At 34.7% G+C, this 15,846-nt stretch overlaps 2 protein-coding genes across 3 annotated transcripts in view; one reads left to right on the top strand and one right to left on the bottom strand.

The window, feature by feature from the left end:
- Positions 1-4,003: 4,003 nt before the first annotated feature.
- Positions 4,004-4,814, bottom strand: LOC129005147 (uncharacterized). The gene has a single exon (XM_054433966.1). It carries the CDS (start codon positions 4,609-4,611, stop codon positions 4,150-4,152), a length of 462 nt encoding a protein of 153 aa, XP_054289941.1. The 5' UTR covers positions 4,612-4,814; the 3' UTR covers positions 4,004-4,149.
- Positions 4,815-6,622: 1,808 nt separating this feature from the next.
- Positions 6,623-15,846, top strand: part of LOC129005275 (notchless protein homolog 1) — a 63,488-nt gene continuing 54,264 nt past the window's right edge. For both annotated transcript variants that reach the window (XM_054434117.1, XM_054434125.1), the window contains exons 1-3: positions 6,623-6,779; positions 9,395-9,560; positions 10,748-10,908. In XM_054434117.1, the coding sequence (XP_054290092.1) occupies positions 9,402-9,560; positions 10,748-10,908 (320 nt within the window). In that variant the 5' untranslated portion in view covers positions 6,623-6,779; positions 9,395-9,401. The remainder of the gene's footprint in view (positions 6,780-9,394; positions 9,561-10,747; positions 10,909-15,846) is intronic.

Genomic DNA, 15,846 nt, shown 5'->3' with positions numbered 1-15,846 from the left:
GGTGTTGTAGTTATGTGTTTCAGATCGTTTTGTGGGATTAAGTTTTATTGCTTGAGTTATTACTTCAACCAAGTACAAAGAATGTTTTGCAGTGTTCTTGATAGTGGAGATTATTTAGGGTTCTTATTGCTTCTTTTTGTATAAAAATTGATTGAAAAAGGTCTGTGCTTGCTGCGCCCCAAGCAACAATTCCAAAACGGAGGTGTGATCTTATAAGTGCATGGTAGGCAATTTTGGTTGTAATAAAGTCGGTCAGGTTAGGCCGGCCGCACGCCTAATACAGCACCCGCCGCGTCTTGCCATGCCCGATAGAGAAGAGTTGAAGTTCTGCATACAGCACGGGACGGCAAGACGTAACTCAACTGAGAAGTTGCACTGCTTTCGACAGGTGCTGTCACTGCACTTCACGTGGTGTCGATCCTCGTACATGTGCACATAGTTTTGCCTCAAACCTTTTGCCCGAAAGACGAAGATTGACAAGGCAGTACAAAGCGCCGTGCGGCGCTTTGTACTGCCTTGCCTTGCCGTGCCCGATGATGTGTGCGGCACCTCCACTTGAAATGATAGAAACCTGGTCGCATAAGGCGCCTTAAGGAAAATCGTCGCGCCGTGCCGCATCTGGTGTGTGCCCAGCCTCAGTTATCCTTCTCATGGAATAGATTGATGTAGATAGTACTTGTTGCGAAATAAATATGGTGTTCCCATTTTAAGTCTTCATCTATTTGTAGGCTATTCCCATTTTGTATGATCTGATCTGTTTGGGTTTGATTTATCTAAAGGATCTTTTTTTGAGTTTGATTTGCAGGGAAATTCTTTTGTAACAGTTTTTGTGTTATTGACTTTAAAGGCTATTGATTTGCAGAATTGTCCGATATGTTTTAGAATATTTTCTATTCCTCCATTGGTTATGAGGTGGTGATCTCGAGGGATTAGTACTGTGGTGTAGCTTACTATAACCAGTAATGATATGCCAAATTTGGTTAAGATAACTTATATCTTTTTGTTTTAAAGTTATAAAGTATTCCTAAGACATAATTGTCACACTGTGTATTGGCCTAATACAGTACGGTATACATAAAAATTTTAAAGGATAGTGCTTTTGGCCTCTGGGGATATTACACTAGGCCTAAAGGTGTAAAGCGGGATAAACTTGAATGAGTTCGCGAACCAGCACGATCGGACCATGGGAACGGGGCTTTACGGGGGGTTTTATGGGGTAAAAATTGGTTTTTCTCACTTTTGACCCTCAAAATACAAAATTTCCCGATTTCTCTTTAGACCTTTTTAAAGAGCTTAAAAAAACAAATAATTTAGTATACAAAAGTATTTTGTTCGATTATTAGTAACGGAGAAAATTAAAAAAATTGTAAATTTTAAATTCCCATGTTATTCTTATGAAGAATATTGTCAAATGTTGTAGTTTGCTTGTTTATGGATATATTTTGATCAAACTTGGCAAATTTATTTAATTTGTACTAAGCTATCAATATTTTCCTCAAAAACACACTTTATTAGTTTCCTTGTAGCAGCAAACCTAGGTACTCGTTAAACCTAATGTTATTAAAATATATTTAACTGAAAATCAATTCAGACAAATGGAAATTCGCTTAGTCGGCAGGTTTGCTGCGGCAGGGGTATTTCAATCCTTGTAGGCCTGCAGTGGATTTGTATAAAAATTTTATAACTTACTTAAACTTATATTTTAAAGGCAAGTAATTAATTTACTTAACCTTATTTTTTCATTGCCACACGGCACCTGCTAACACCTAACAATTTAATTTTAGTCACCATAAAATATGAAAGATATGTGTGCTCTGAAATGTACACATTAGGCATTAGAGTGTAGTTTGTGATTGTTGATCAGCTGATGATTGTTTGTGATGGTTGATTAGTTGATTTTAGCTGATTATATTTAGGCCTACTTTTCTCTTGAGGACTCTACTAAATATGGGGGAGGGGTTGGTCGGGGAAATTACCTTGACTGCAATAGCACATAGACACACAAATCCAGAATCATGAAAGAACGAGTCTAAAAATGGAAACCATTCAAATATCGGAACATTCCTCAAGTTCTGTTTGTACAGTAGAGTCCTGCAAACTCTGCGTATTGTGGACTGGAAGGGTGCCGAGTTTGTGAAATGCCAGGTTATCGGAAACTAGAGTTAAAAATAAGAGCAATACAATTTTTAAGCTTTTTAACCGCCTTTTTCATTTAGATTTATATCACAAGTCAGTATTAAGTCATCAGATATAGTATAACAAATCCTTAGAACGAGTTGCAAATGATTATACTTGAGCTGGCTTGTGTCCATGTTTAACTCGGACTCAAAAAATTGCAAATTTTCTGAGCCAGGTGTTGGCCGAGTTATCCAGACTGCCGGGTTATCCAGTGCCGAGTTTGCGGGACTCTACTGTAATTCATCATGTTTTTTTGTGTGTTATTTTTGTCACTCAGTTGAATATTCATAAAAACAGCTAACACTCAAACTGTATTACTTAGCTTAGTGATTGTTAAAAAAATCGAAGTATAAGAAAAGTTTAATTCAAAGCACTAGGCCTAAAAGAGGTTTAGGCTAATTGAACAGGGTTTAAAAGGAATTTAGGGTTTTACAGGTCTGTAAAACACTAAATTATATTTAGAAAAAGTTGATGTGTGGCAAAGGAAGAAACCTACGCACACATTTAGCACCAGACAACTTGAGGTGTGATGAAGGTCAGATCAGGCGTAGTGTGGGTTGTAATTTGGGGTGCATTTTGCACAAAACAGCCTGTATCAGAGTTTAGGTATGGCAAATATAAAACTATGACAATAATTTTCTGGTTTAAATGTTGATATTTTATGGCAATAACTTAAGTCCAAGTTCTACAGTAGAACCCCTGATATCCGGCCTTGGTTTTACCGGCCCTCTGTTTATCCGGCCCCTTCTAGAAAGCCAATATCAACATGTTTTTCTCACAACTTACAGACGTGAAAATTCAAGCACTAGTATTTGCGACTTGGTCGTTCTCAGTTCTCAATATTTATCTGTTTGTTCATGCATTTTACTCTGTCACTACTCATAGTTGTGCTAATAGGCCTAACCTCTGAACAATTGATTATTTCCAAAGCGGGGTTACCGGTAGTACAATACATGAATTGTTGTACTTCACAAAATTGATAAGAAAGTTGAATAGAAATGTACCATTTAAGTCCAATGATCTCCAAGGTCAATTATTTATTGTCACTTTTACCTCAATTGTGAACTGTTATTTAATAGTTATTGTTACATGGAATCATAATATTTGTATAACTTAGGCCTATTCATTAGGCCTACTTAACAACTTAACTTAACTTACAAATAAATTTATTTTTTCCTTTTTACAAACATGTTCAGTCTTCTAAAAATAATCTCAGAACAAACTTGAATGATACTTTTGACTGAATATAGCCTATTAATTACATATCATGCTGGCTGCACTTTACTTTAGGTCCTACACTCATTCGAATGAAAATATCGATCGATATATCGATTAATCGATTGTTTCATTCGATATATCGTTTGGTTAGTTAGGTAAGGTTAACCTAACTTAACTAACCAACAATATATCGAATGAAACAATAGAATAATCGATATTTTCATTCGAATGAGTGTAGGACCTAAAGTAAAGTGCAGCCATTATGCCTATTATTAGGCTAGGTATGAATTGTCATTTTCATAGTAGGTTGGTTTATCCAGCCAAATCATTAACTTATTCGGCCAGAGGCTTGGTCCGGTGGTGGCCAGATATGTTGGCTAGGGGTTCTACTACATATGTATAAACCGATTTTGTCGACAAATGGTAGGCCTATTGGTATGGCTTTATTTAAGTACCTGCTACACACAAAAATGAAAATTATGACACATATGACTGAGCTGTCATCAGAAGTCATAGTGGAGGGATACCCTAGATGTACCCTATCGGTACACCACGGATCACTGTGATATAGCACAGTAACTGATTAGAAACAATAATAAAAACTAAGTAAAGAGAATCCGTTTATTACAACATACGATTTTACAAATAAAGTATGAACAAATTTAGTTACCGTACTCACAAAATAATGGGTTTAGTGTCCACATCAAACCTGACTACTGTACAGTGTGATCTATTATTCACTATTAGGCCTTATTAGATTATTATTTCTGTGTCTCCAAGTTCTTCATCTGAAGGCAAGTTTACTGTTGAAGGGTCAACATAGTTAGGGTCGATAAGGGGAAGCCCTAAAGCTTCTCTTCTTCTCAACTCTAGAAACGCTTCTCTCTGAGCCCAATCCTTGAGGTTTACATCAGGTCTGTAGTAGATAAAAAAGCCTGTTCCCACACATACGATAGATATGTACAGGAAAAAATGAGAGTGTATGTAATTGTATTCCTCATCTTCTGTCTTTCCACCAAATCCATAATCATAGAAAAATTTCTTCTTTTGGGGTACAGCAGTGTCATCTTTTCCTTGACCTACAGCAGGCCCCACAACTGTTGTATCATCTTTCTTTTTCGAAGTAGAGATGAGACGAACACTCGGCAAGCAATGGGATAAAGAAGATTTTCTGGACAGGCATGCAAGTTTTGAAATACGACTGAGAGCGGACATTTTGATGTTATTTCTAAAAATACAGTGCGGATACTTAACCTACCATCACACAGTCAAATGAAGGAACTTAAGGGACATACAAGTACAACCACCAGCCAACAGTCGAACAGTCCAAAAATCCAAGAGGCAAGAACAGGTACAACGTACAACAGTACAAGCACAAGGTACGGTATACAAGTTAAGAAGAGTTCAGCGTTCAGCTAACAGCTACGAGCTAGCTACTGCAAGCAAGCAAAGTGAAAAAAACAGCTGGGAGCTGGAGGCGCAGACGCCATTCGCTAATTCTAACCAAACAGCTGGGAGCTGGTGACTCCAAGCACAAGTAAGAATGCAATCATGTAGCTTTACGGAAGGTCCGTAAACACGATAATATGTAATATTTAGCCTTTAAGCAAAGATTAAACATACTCCTCAAGGATACTACTATAATACTACTATTATACTCCTTGAGGAGTATGTTTAATCTATGCTTTAAGTTAACCAGAACACGATTCATAAAATAACAAAATTGGCTTATGAATTTAAATACCACAAGAATTTTCTGAATATATTTTAGTATTTAATTAATTAATACATATGTATTTCATTACCGGTCACTTGATGGCGCTCCTGGTAACCGGTAAAATTTCTTCTCTAAATCTAGGCAAGGCAGGCAAGGATGAATTTTTGGGTTAGGGTTCACTTACACTACAAATCATAGACACTATGAGCCTCCAAATATGTAATTCCATCTATGGTAATTCTTAAAACACATGGCTCACTTACTCTACAGATCATAGTGCCTATGAGCCAAGCGTATGAATTATTTTTTAATTCTGACGGCTCACTTACACTATAGCTCATTTAGCTACACGTCACACGGTTTGCAGCGCATCGTTGCAGGCGTTTATGGTAAACCAATACCGCCGTTCTGCCGTTCTGCTTTACTTCTGCGTTTACTAGTCGTGCAGCATGAAAGAGAGAAAAAACTAATTTCTCCATATAGGTACTATGTGATTAGTAAGTAAAAGTAATGATTCAACAAATACGTATTTTTGTATTTTAAACAGTTTATCTGTCCATTTTGCAACAAACTCATTTATTTTATATTTTCGATGTAGTGAAAGTGAGCCTTCTACTATTTTTAATTTTATTTACAAAGCTCGAATTGACTATGATCTGTAGAGTAAGTGAGCTGTCCCCTAATTTTGTAGTGTACACTGTCTCTTTAGTTGTAATAACAAGTTTGGTTTGACTGAAAAACACACTTAACAGAAAATTAATGTCATTCATCTTACTAATATTATAAATGTGAAAGTAGAATATTAGAAAGCTTCTTATGATAACAATAAATAAACAAAGCTAACTCTACCGAGGTTTCGGCCACACTATTCTTATGGCTTTGAGTGTGTGCTGCAAAGCTTTAAGTGTGTTTTTCCGAAAGTTTGTTTTAGCGAATTTCCCTATAGGGAAGTAGCTATTACCGTAGGTGGCACGGTAAGAATTAGACCTGGGACCGATTTACTTTTTCATTTTGATGTCCCCAGAGGCCAAAAACACCATTTGTTCAAATTTATATATATATATATATATATATATAGATTTATTAATAAATTAAATAAATAATTAAACATGTATCTTACTAATATTATAAATCTGAAAGTTTGTGAGTTTGTGTGTGAGTTTGTGTGTGTGTGTGTGTTGCTCAATCACGCATAAACTACTGGACGGATTGGGCTGAAATTTGGCATGATGATAGCTCACATTCCCGATTAACATTAAAGCATATTCTTATCTCAAAAATCCTTTCGGGCTCCGCCCCAGTGGCTCTGTAGTTCCTCATGTTAACCTTATGATTTTTCATATTTAAAAGGAATTAATGAATCTTAACAGCTGTTTCAATTAAACAAGTTGGTTCTGTGTATGGTTTATATTATTTATCCATGTTGTATTATATCACATTATATTGAAATTCAACACAAATCATTTTTTAGGGTTTATTTTAACCCACATTCAGGGTAAAATCACAACTGTTGAACTGTGTGAGGTGGCAACATTGGCCTTTTTTCTTATTCGGGTTCATGTCATATTGTCTGTCAAATCAAAATGTCAAATCAAATGTCTAGTCTTCCTCAACTTGTCCAGCCCACGTGTTATCAATCTTTTTCTTAACGTGTATTACTACTCTAGTAAGTATTTATCCAAGCCCAAAACAACGTTATATTTGTGATTAGACTTGTATTGTTGGTTAGATTTCTTTAGTAATACGGTAAATACCCCCCGTTGCAGCAAACCTGCAGACTAAGCGAATTTCTATTTGCTTGATTTAGATTTACTCTAAAATATACCTATCCTTTAAAACATCACATTTATTCAATAGGCTATTTAATAGCATTAGTTTAACGAGTACTTAAATATGCTGCAACAGGGGTACAGTTTCTTAACTGGGCTATGCTAATATCTATTGAAACTACCGAATTGAAAATATTGATTAATAATCGATATTTTAAATATATCTATTACTAGCTGTAACCCGCGGGCTTTGCCCCGTTTAACTTCTTAATTTTCAAGATTATCTCGTTCGCATGGCTCAATCACGTCCTGGTTGAAGTTTGTTCGCTACGCTCACTCACCTTTAGGTTGGAGCTCGTTCGCTGCGCTCACTTGCCTTCAGGTTAGCTCGTTCGCTACGCTAACTCGCCTCCAGGTTGAAGTTCGTTCGCTACGCTCACTCACCTTTTGGTTGCAAATTAGCTGTTGTCATAAATGTAAAAGAAATAATAGTGCTGCACCCTGTTGGTAATCCTTGTAACTTTAATGCTATTGAACATCATAGAACAGAACCAACTTGTTTAATTGAAACAGCTGTTAAGATTCAATAATTCCATTTCTCATAAGGTTAACATGGGAAACTCCAGAGCCACTGGGGCGGAGCCCGAAAGGATTTTTGAAATAAGAATATGCCTATATGTTAATCGGGAATGTGAGCTATCATCATGCCAAATTTCAGCCCAATCCGACCAGTATTTTTCGAGTTTACTTTTCCCATACACACATACAGCAACCACCTCTTTTTTATAATAGTATAGATAGATAAAATTAAACCATCATAACCTAACCTAACCAACCAAACTTACTGATGGTGAAAAAATCGCATGAAGGTTTACTAATCAAATTGATAGTTTAAACCCCTTCTTGGGACACGCTGTATATAGGCCTAGATTGGATATATACAGTTAAAATACAATAGTTAGTCTTTTTCCAACAAAAAAGCACAAACACACAAAGTTTGCATATTTGTTACAAAGTTTTAAGTCCATGAAATCCTAAAAACTTCAACTCCAGTCCAAAACATGACATCTTTTCAATCTATATACACAGTTCGGCCAAGGTACTGAACGTTGTCCAATACCATAGCAAGGTATGTAGTCAGACAGACAGACAGACAGACAGAAAATCTTTATTCAAAATCTTAGAGATTTGAAAGGCGTCAATACACACAAAAATTAGATAAATTGTCAAATACAATCAAAGTTCTGCCAGTCCATAAATTCTCTTATGCTGTAGAATGGCATCTTGCAGAACCAACGGGTGAGTTGAGCTTTTAAGGTTTTAGGGTTGTCATCTTTCAGCTCTCCTGGCAGCATGTTGAAGAATTTTGATCCAGCATAGGTAGGCTTACGTTCGAAGAGTCCAAGGCGATGAGCAGGGAGGTTGTAGTTGGTTTTATTTCTCGTTTCATAGCTATGTACTTCTTCATGTCGCTTGAGATTCCTGGTTGAGGCCAAAATAATGGTTTCTATTATGTAGAGACTGATAACACAGTAAGTAGTTCGTTGTCTTTAAAGAAACCCCTAGAACTTAAAACAAGTTCATTAGAACTTAAAGTAGTTCATTTGGTTTTCTGATTTCTTCAAGGATTTGGTACTAAACCTTGAAATTTCTTCTTTGACCACCGGGGTTCAACATTCCCTGTGAAGCACTTTGTTATTAACAAACCATGTTGCCTGGAGAATGTGTCTAAGAACTTTAGATTTGAATCTTGAGTTCCAGATTTAATTAAATGGATATTCTCCAAAGATAGATAGGTACCGTAGGTCCACACTGGTTCCAGAATAATGTTGAATAACAGCAATTTATGTTCTGTTGTTGATTTTGAACTTTTATTTAGGCTATTAGCCAAGAAAGAGTTCTAAATTTAAAATTAAACAAAAGTCTCTTATTCCAAATATGGCTTTTCCAAGTAAGTCTTCTGTCAAGGATCATGCCCAAGTATTTAACTTCATTGCTTTTTGGGATTTGAACATTATTTAGGGTTACTGGAGGACACGTGTCTAATCTTGATGTAAAGGTTGTATGGACAGATTCACTCTCATTTAGGCCTACAAATGTTATTTTTTTTTATTTTGACCCTATACATCTGGTTTCATCCCAGAGGGTGCAGTTTCTTAACTGCTACCCTTCTATCGAATGAAAATATCGACTAGGCCTACCAATTATATTGATTACTTAAAGTAATTGACTAAGTTACAGCAAGTTTGGTTATATTTTCATTATTTTCATATTAATGACATTATATTAATATCATATTAATAATCATATTAATTACATTATTTTCGATATTTTCATTCGATAGTAGGGTAGACCAGACAAGAAACTGTACCCTTGTACTAAGTAGACAGTTTTTAATACATTAAGTTAAAAAAAATCTACTTTACGTCAAACAGCCATTGCCTCCATGTCATTATAATTTCCTCATCTTATGGTATTCTTTTCCCTAACATTGTTATATGTTTTGTTTCAGTAAGTCAATGTCTGAAGTTGATATGGATGGTGAGCAAGGCAATGAAAAACGAGTTCTAGCAAGATTTAAATCTGAAACTGGAGATGTTGTTGGAAATCTATTAGACTTACCCTTATATGTAAATGTAGAACATTTAACTTTGATATGCAACAGTCTCTTACAACAGGTAAAGACTTACCTACTACTTGATCCTTGTCCATCCTACCACTTGCTCTCAACAATATTCTTTATTGTTAATTATAGGCTAAACCCTCAGTTTTAATTAGAGATGTTGGTGGGTTAAAAGTTAGAAAGATGGTTGAACCACTTGGCTGATTTGTAAATTTCAAATTTTTTTACCCCTACTAACTTAATTACAATACATGCATGAGATTATACTACCTAATTTACAAAACTCTTAATACTGTACCCATAGCTTAGTTTTAGATAGTAAAATATTTATTGGGTTACTAAAAGAGTGAAGTAGACCTATCATGCAAGGATCAGATAATGTAGGCCTACTCCTTGTAAAAAAGAGTATTTAGATCATCTTAATGAGTCTAATACTATACATTGATCATGGGTAAGGTCAAGGCGCAGGGGCCTATTACTCTGAGTAATTGTAATCAGTGACAGCTTGATGGTCTTGATGGTGGATTTCAATGTTTGGGAGATAATCGTTTGGTAAATTGGCTAGTAATATAAAATTAAGTGTAATTGTAAAAGGTAGAGGCCGGTGTATTAAAAGAATTTTAACACTCCTTGCAGAATTGTAGTTTGCACCGAAGAAGTGTTGCTGCAACACATCCGAAACAACAAATTATAGTTTTTCAACTTCAACAACATTGTCATCTCCCAATAGATCAAGATTTTACAGTAGTAGTCAAATGAGACTTAAAGAACAGATCCATCCAACAAATTTAAACATTCTTGCCACCAAGTCCGATTGTAAAAATTTGTAATAGGTTATCTAAACAACAGGTTTTTGGTACCTTTGTCCGTCTTCAGTCTTATAAACATAGTCTGGGGATTACTAGTTTATGGTCATAAGACACATTATCAAATCAAACTTTAAATTAGTAGGTAGGCCTACTTGAAATCCGACAGAAGTCTTCATCAATAAATAAACACAGTGGTAGAACATTAAGGCTATGGTAGATTTGCTATACTCTAGCATACCGTATTAATTAAAAGAACCAAATTTTCTTAAACCGTGTCCTCTCCCATAACTGCAACAAGCATTTTATACTCATATGCCAACCCCGTATGAAGGTCGGGTACTGTGCTAGTAGGGAATAAAACTAACATGGTTAATATTAAAACCTTATCTAAAAAACTGTGATATTTTCTAAGGATGTGATATTTTGTGAACAGGAAGAGAATACAGTTTATGCATTTTATGTGGATGACAAGGAGATAACAAAGTCCTTAGACAATGTTTTGGATTTGAAAAGTTTGAACACAGAAAATGTGGTGGACATTGTTTATCAGCAACAAGCAGTCTTCAAGGTTCGAGCTGTCACAAGATGTACTAGGTAAGTCATCTTGTAACTGTGCAAACATTGTCTCTAAGTAAATAGGTGTTGAAGGAATTATCATAGAAGTACCTATACTTTTTGATGATATTTTAAAGAATTGTTAAAAGTTGTGTACACATACTAGTAGTCACAAAATCTTTCTTCAAATTTGGCAAGGGCTATGTTTTATGAAATATTTTTGGATGGGTTCGTTAGCCAAACATATCAGTTTACTCAAATCTCATTTCAGCGAATTTCCCATATAGAGAATAATAATAAAACTAATAATAACAGGGGGTAATAAGCTATTACCATAGGTCTCATGGTAAGACCTGAACCCGAAACCGATTTAATTTTTTGTTTTGATGTCCCCAGAGGCCAAAAAACACCATCCTTTCAAATTCATATTTCTCTCTAGGTAGATCATTTTGAAGAGTTTAATAAAACAAATGTAGTATATTTAAGCGTTTTTGTAGAGTTATTGGTTACAGAGAAATCTAAAAAAAAATTTAATTTAAAATTCCCACATTATTCTTATGGAGAATAAGTAAACTCTTGTAGTTTGATTGTTTATGGATGTGTTTTGATCAAACTTGGCAAATCTATTTATTTTTTACTTAGCTATTAATGTTTATTAAAAAAAAGCACAATTTATAACCCTCCCTGTAGCAGCAGTAGTACTCGTTTAACCTAATGATATTGAAATAGATTTAATTGAAAATCAAATCCGGCAAATGGAAGTTTGCTTAGTCTGCAGGTTGCTGCGGTGGGGGTATTTATATTTTGGTACAGTAGACTCCCTCTAGTTCGGCCATCTCGGGACCGGATCACCGGACGAACTATAAAATGGCCGGACTAACCGGATGTATTATGAAAGGTTAAAATAACTCCATCAAATTAATTACCAATGCTTAAAAATCAACAAATAACACTATTTTAATATTCTTTTACAACATTACTTATCCTACCAAAATTAAGTTTTGATATTTCTTTTTGAATTGCCTTGTTTTTTCCTCTTATAGATACGTTTTTGCATCACTGGTGTAAAGAAAAATAAAAAATCCTGACTCCTGACTTATATATTTAAATATCTTACTAATATTATAAATGTGAGAGTTTGTGCGTTTGTTTGAAGTTCAATCATGCATTAACTACTGGACGGATTGGGGTGAAATTTGGCGCGATGATAGACCACATTCCCGATTAACATATAGGCATATTCTTATCTCAAAAATCCTTTCGGGCTCCGCCCCAGTGGCTCTGTAGTTTCCCATGTTAACCATATGAGTAATCTTATTTAATGGGAATTAAAGAATTTTGTCAGCTGTTTCAACTAAAAAAGTTGGTTCTATGATATGCAAAGGATTAAAAAGTTATAAGATTTACCAACAGGGTGCAGCACTATTTTTTTCATTTATGGAAACAGCTAATTTGAACTAAGCTGCAACAAAAAGCTGTGATACACAATGAGAACCGTCAAAGTAGGATTGTTTACAGTTGTTTATGTTTTTAATTTAATGAATGATTTGTGATATTTTGTGAATTTGTAATAATTAATTTTTCTCTATTGTTTAGGTGAAGTGGTAGAACATTATGGCTATGGTAGATGTGTAATACTATGTATACCGTAAATTTAAAGAAGCAAATTTTATCAATCCGTGTCCCCATTGATAACGCAAAGCTTGAGTATAACTGCAATAAGCATTTTATTCCTATATGCCAACCCCGTACGAAGGACGGGTACTCTGCTAGTGTATTTAAATATATATTACTCTCCTTGCAATACTCTCAACAATTAATTCTTTACAAATCTTGGTTGCCCCTGGGTTGGAAGAACTTGGAAAACAAAAATATAAAACAGAGCGTTTGGCAGTGGAAGCTTGATGTTAAGTAAAATTGAGTGGGCCCTGCAAAATAAAATTATTCTCAGAGATCCTTAGGGGACGTCCCTGATACTGTTTGTAGTTCTTCCAAAGCTGAAAAAAATAAATCTTAAGAATACACTGAATTTACTTTGCTCACTACCACACTAAATTTAGTGTTGCACTTCAATGTGAATCTTTTGTAGTGGCCTTTTATTTACTGTATTTCACCAAAGCTCTTTTGAATGATTTTACTATTAATAATGAATTACCAAAGGTTATTGAGAACTAAAGAGTGAATAACAATTTGATTTATTGAACAGAATTACAAGAGATGACAACCGATGTGAAGTGGTCTAGCCATATTCAATATTTAAACAGTAAAATTAGAAAATATATTTATGCTATCGGTCAGCTGAATTAGATTCTAAATGAAAGTGAAATGAAATTAATGTATTATGCTTTTGTTCAATCACTTTTATCCTTCGGAATCATAAGCTGGGGGGGTTGTTCTAAAAGTATTTTAGAGCCATTAAACATAACACAAAAGTTAATATTAAAAATTGGTTTTGGGAAGTGCAGGCGTTACCCATCTGACACTCTCTTTAAGGATGTGTCAGTTTTAACAATCAGACAACTTTTCATAAAAAATGTTTTAAGTCATATTTTTAAAAATTATACCAACATTTTCTCTATAATTTCCCATACACAAAATACTAGATATTCTACCCGAATTGGAATTACATCACTACAACTGTACAAATCCTTTTCATCGACCAACTCATTTTATATTGTACACGTCCTATTTCGTAACTTACAAAACTATTTTCAAAGTGTTAATCTCTTTGACTCTCCCACTTTAAACAGATTCAAACGCCTTGTCAATGAGTGGTTACTTGGTCTAGGCAGGGACGAGGCTGAGCTTATCGTCACAGCTGATTACAGACACAGACGCTCCTGACACAACATGCGACCTGACCATTGTACCCTGACTCGTATCCGCCGCCCACTTCTCCCCTCTAGACACACTATCAAAGCCGTAGAATTCCTGTCACTATTACAGTTCAATTATTTTTATTTAAACTTTTGTTCTTGTAACTCCATATACATCATATTTTCACCTCATCATATCTTCTGTCATTTATTTATTGCATTTGATTATTAATGTTTATGTTTTGACGCAACTACAGTCGACGCACAGGCTCGCTGCCCATGTCGGCTTATTCCATATAAACATGTACGCTTTTTTAAACATAGATGTAATGTAAAGGTTAATTTTATTTTATTCTTAAATTCACTTATGTTTTATTCCCTCCTTTAAATATTTGTGTACATATTCTGTATATACTTTGTTGGAATAAATAAATAAATAATTAATTAATTAATTCATTCATTCATTCAGTATATAAGATTGACTATTTACTTTTGACTCTAATAACAATAAAATACATTTCAGGTCTCAAATGCAGAGTGCAACAATCAAAGATCTCTTTTTTTTCAAAAATTGTGAATAAAACCCCTTGAAAGAGAAGTATATGGCGCGGTTACACACTGACTCCGAACATGCCAACTGAGGTGTGATATTTTACTTTATTTTGAGATGACCAGTACTCACAAAATCCTTCGTTGGCCAACGACTTAAAAAGTGAAGATCGTATCTCGTAGTCCAACATGGTTAAACAATATTTCTGTTTGAACGCAGTAAAACGTAGTGAAAGATTGTTTGTTATTTTATACTGTAGCTAAAGAGCACTATGGCGGTACATCTATCATGAAACACACACTACCCCAATTAACACTTCCGTATCGAGTCGAACCTGCAGCCTACCTCAACTTTCAATAATATTTAATTTTTTCCCAAATCAAACAATGGCTGTTGCTTTCTTAATTTTTTTCCCCTAAAACTCAGAAACGAAATTCAATAATGATTGTGAATAATTTTACTAGGCCTACAATAAAATTCTTAAAAAGTAACTCTGAATTACCCTACAAAAACATTTTCACTTATTTATCTTTAATATCGTAAGAATATCACAATTTACTAAATAATACAGATTGATACGCTAAAAATGGATATAAAAATCACAAGTTAGAGCTTGATCCTGGAAACATGTGCTTATATAACAAGATATAACAAAATATAACAGGAAAATTTTACCACATGTGCGACTCACTGAAACCACTTATCTATTACAATAAAAAAACATATATTACTTACAATTTTGGACGTCCAGCAATTATTAAACACTTGAGGATAGGTAGGGAAAAACGTAATTAGGCGAGCTTTCCAAAACGCGATTGAATTGATTTGGTTTCGAACGTGAAATTTTCAATGGCGGATCGTGTTAGCCGGTAAAGTTAATTTATAACACTTGTTTCTCGGGATTGATATTTTCTAACCTCTCGGCAATTATATCCCTGCTGGATATAGGCTTAACGATTTTGACAAAAATAAAATCTGACCGACTAACACCGCGAATGAATTTAATTTGCACGAAACAATTTTTTTACTCGCCTAACCACGGAGAAGGACTGGAAACAACTGGTAGTTACTAGACAAAATGACCTCCGGCTAGATTTTGTATCCCCTCCACTTCTAGTGCGTGATGCATTGTGGTTAACATTCGTCTATTGTTTAATCAGCTGACTAGTTCTTCGCGTCTACTCATATTGATTTGTTGTATTTTACAACAAAATCGGTACACTGGACTGATTCTCCCATATCGAGATGCTCTCGAATGCTTAGTCTTTGTTTGTCACAAACGTGTGTTTTTTTCACTCATTATTTTAGAAGACATTTTTCTAACAGTAGTAGTAAACCCGCATACAGAACTCTAATTTACTCACAGTATTCACCCCCGAAAATAATGTAGATAAATTGTATAGTAAAAAAGAAATACATACAAAATCACAGAAAATACTAGCTGATTGTAATAGTAAATGTAACGAGAGATCGTCCCGTGGTCGAAAACTCAACCAAAAGTATGTATTGTGCAAACTTATATTTTCACAAACCCTATTTTCACCCCACGCTGTAAATAAAACATGTGATTGGAATTTCTTCGATTTGTTTTGATTTTCTGTTTATATTTTG

Source organism: Macrosteles quadrilineatus, unplaced genomic scaffold (assembly GCF_028750875.1).
Source record: "Macrosteles quadrilineatus isolate MER2022 unplaced genomic scaffold, UCM_ALF_1.0 Scaffold_1__1_contigs__length_201487025, whole genome shotgun sequence".
Classification (NCBI taxonomy): Eukaryota; Metazoa; Arthropoda; class Insecta; order Hemiptera; family Cicadellidae; genus Macrosteles; species Macrosteles quadrilineatus.
Note: the sequence above shows the minus strand (reverse complement) of the source record. Positions and strands in the feature narration are given on the sequence as shown.

Bases quoted from the DNA above. Each gene is read 5' to 3' on its own strand.
- LOC129005147 (XM_054433966.1), bottom strand. From the start codon at position 4,611: ATGTCCGCTCTCAGTCGTATTTCAAAACTTGCATGCCTGTCCAGAAAA.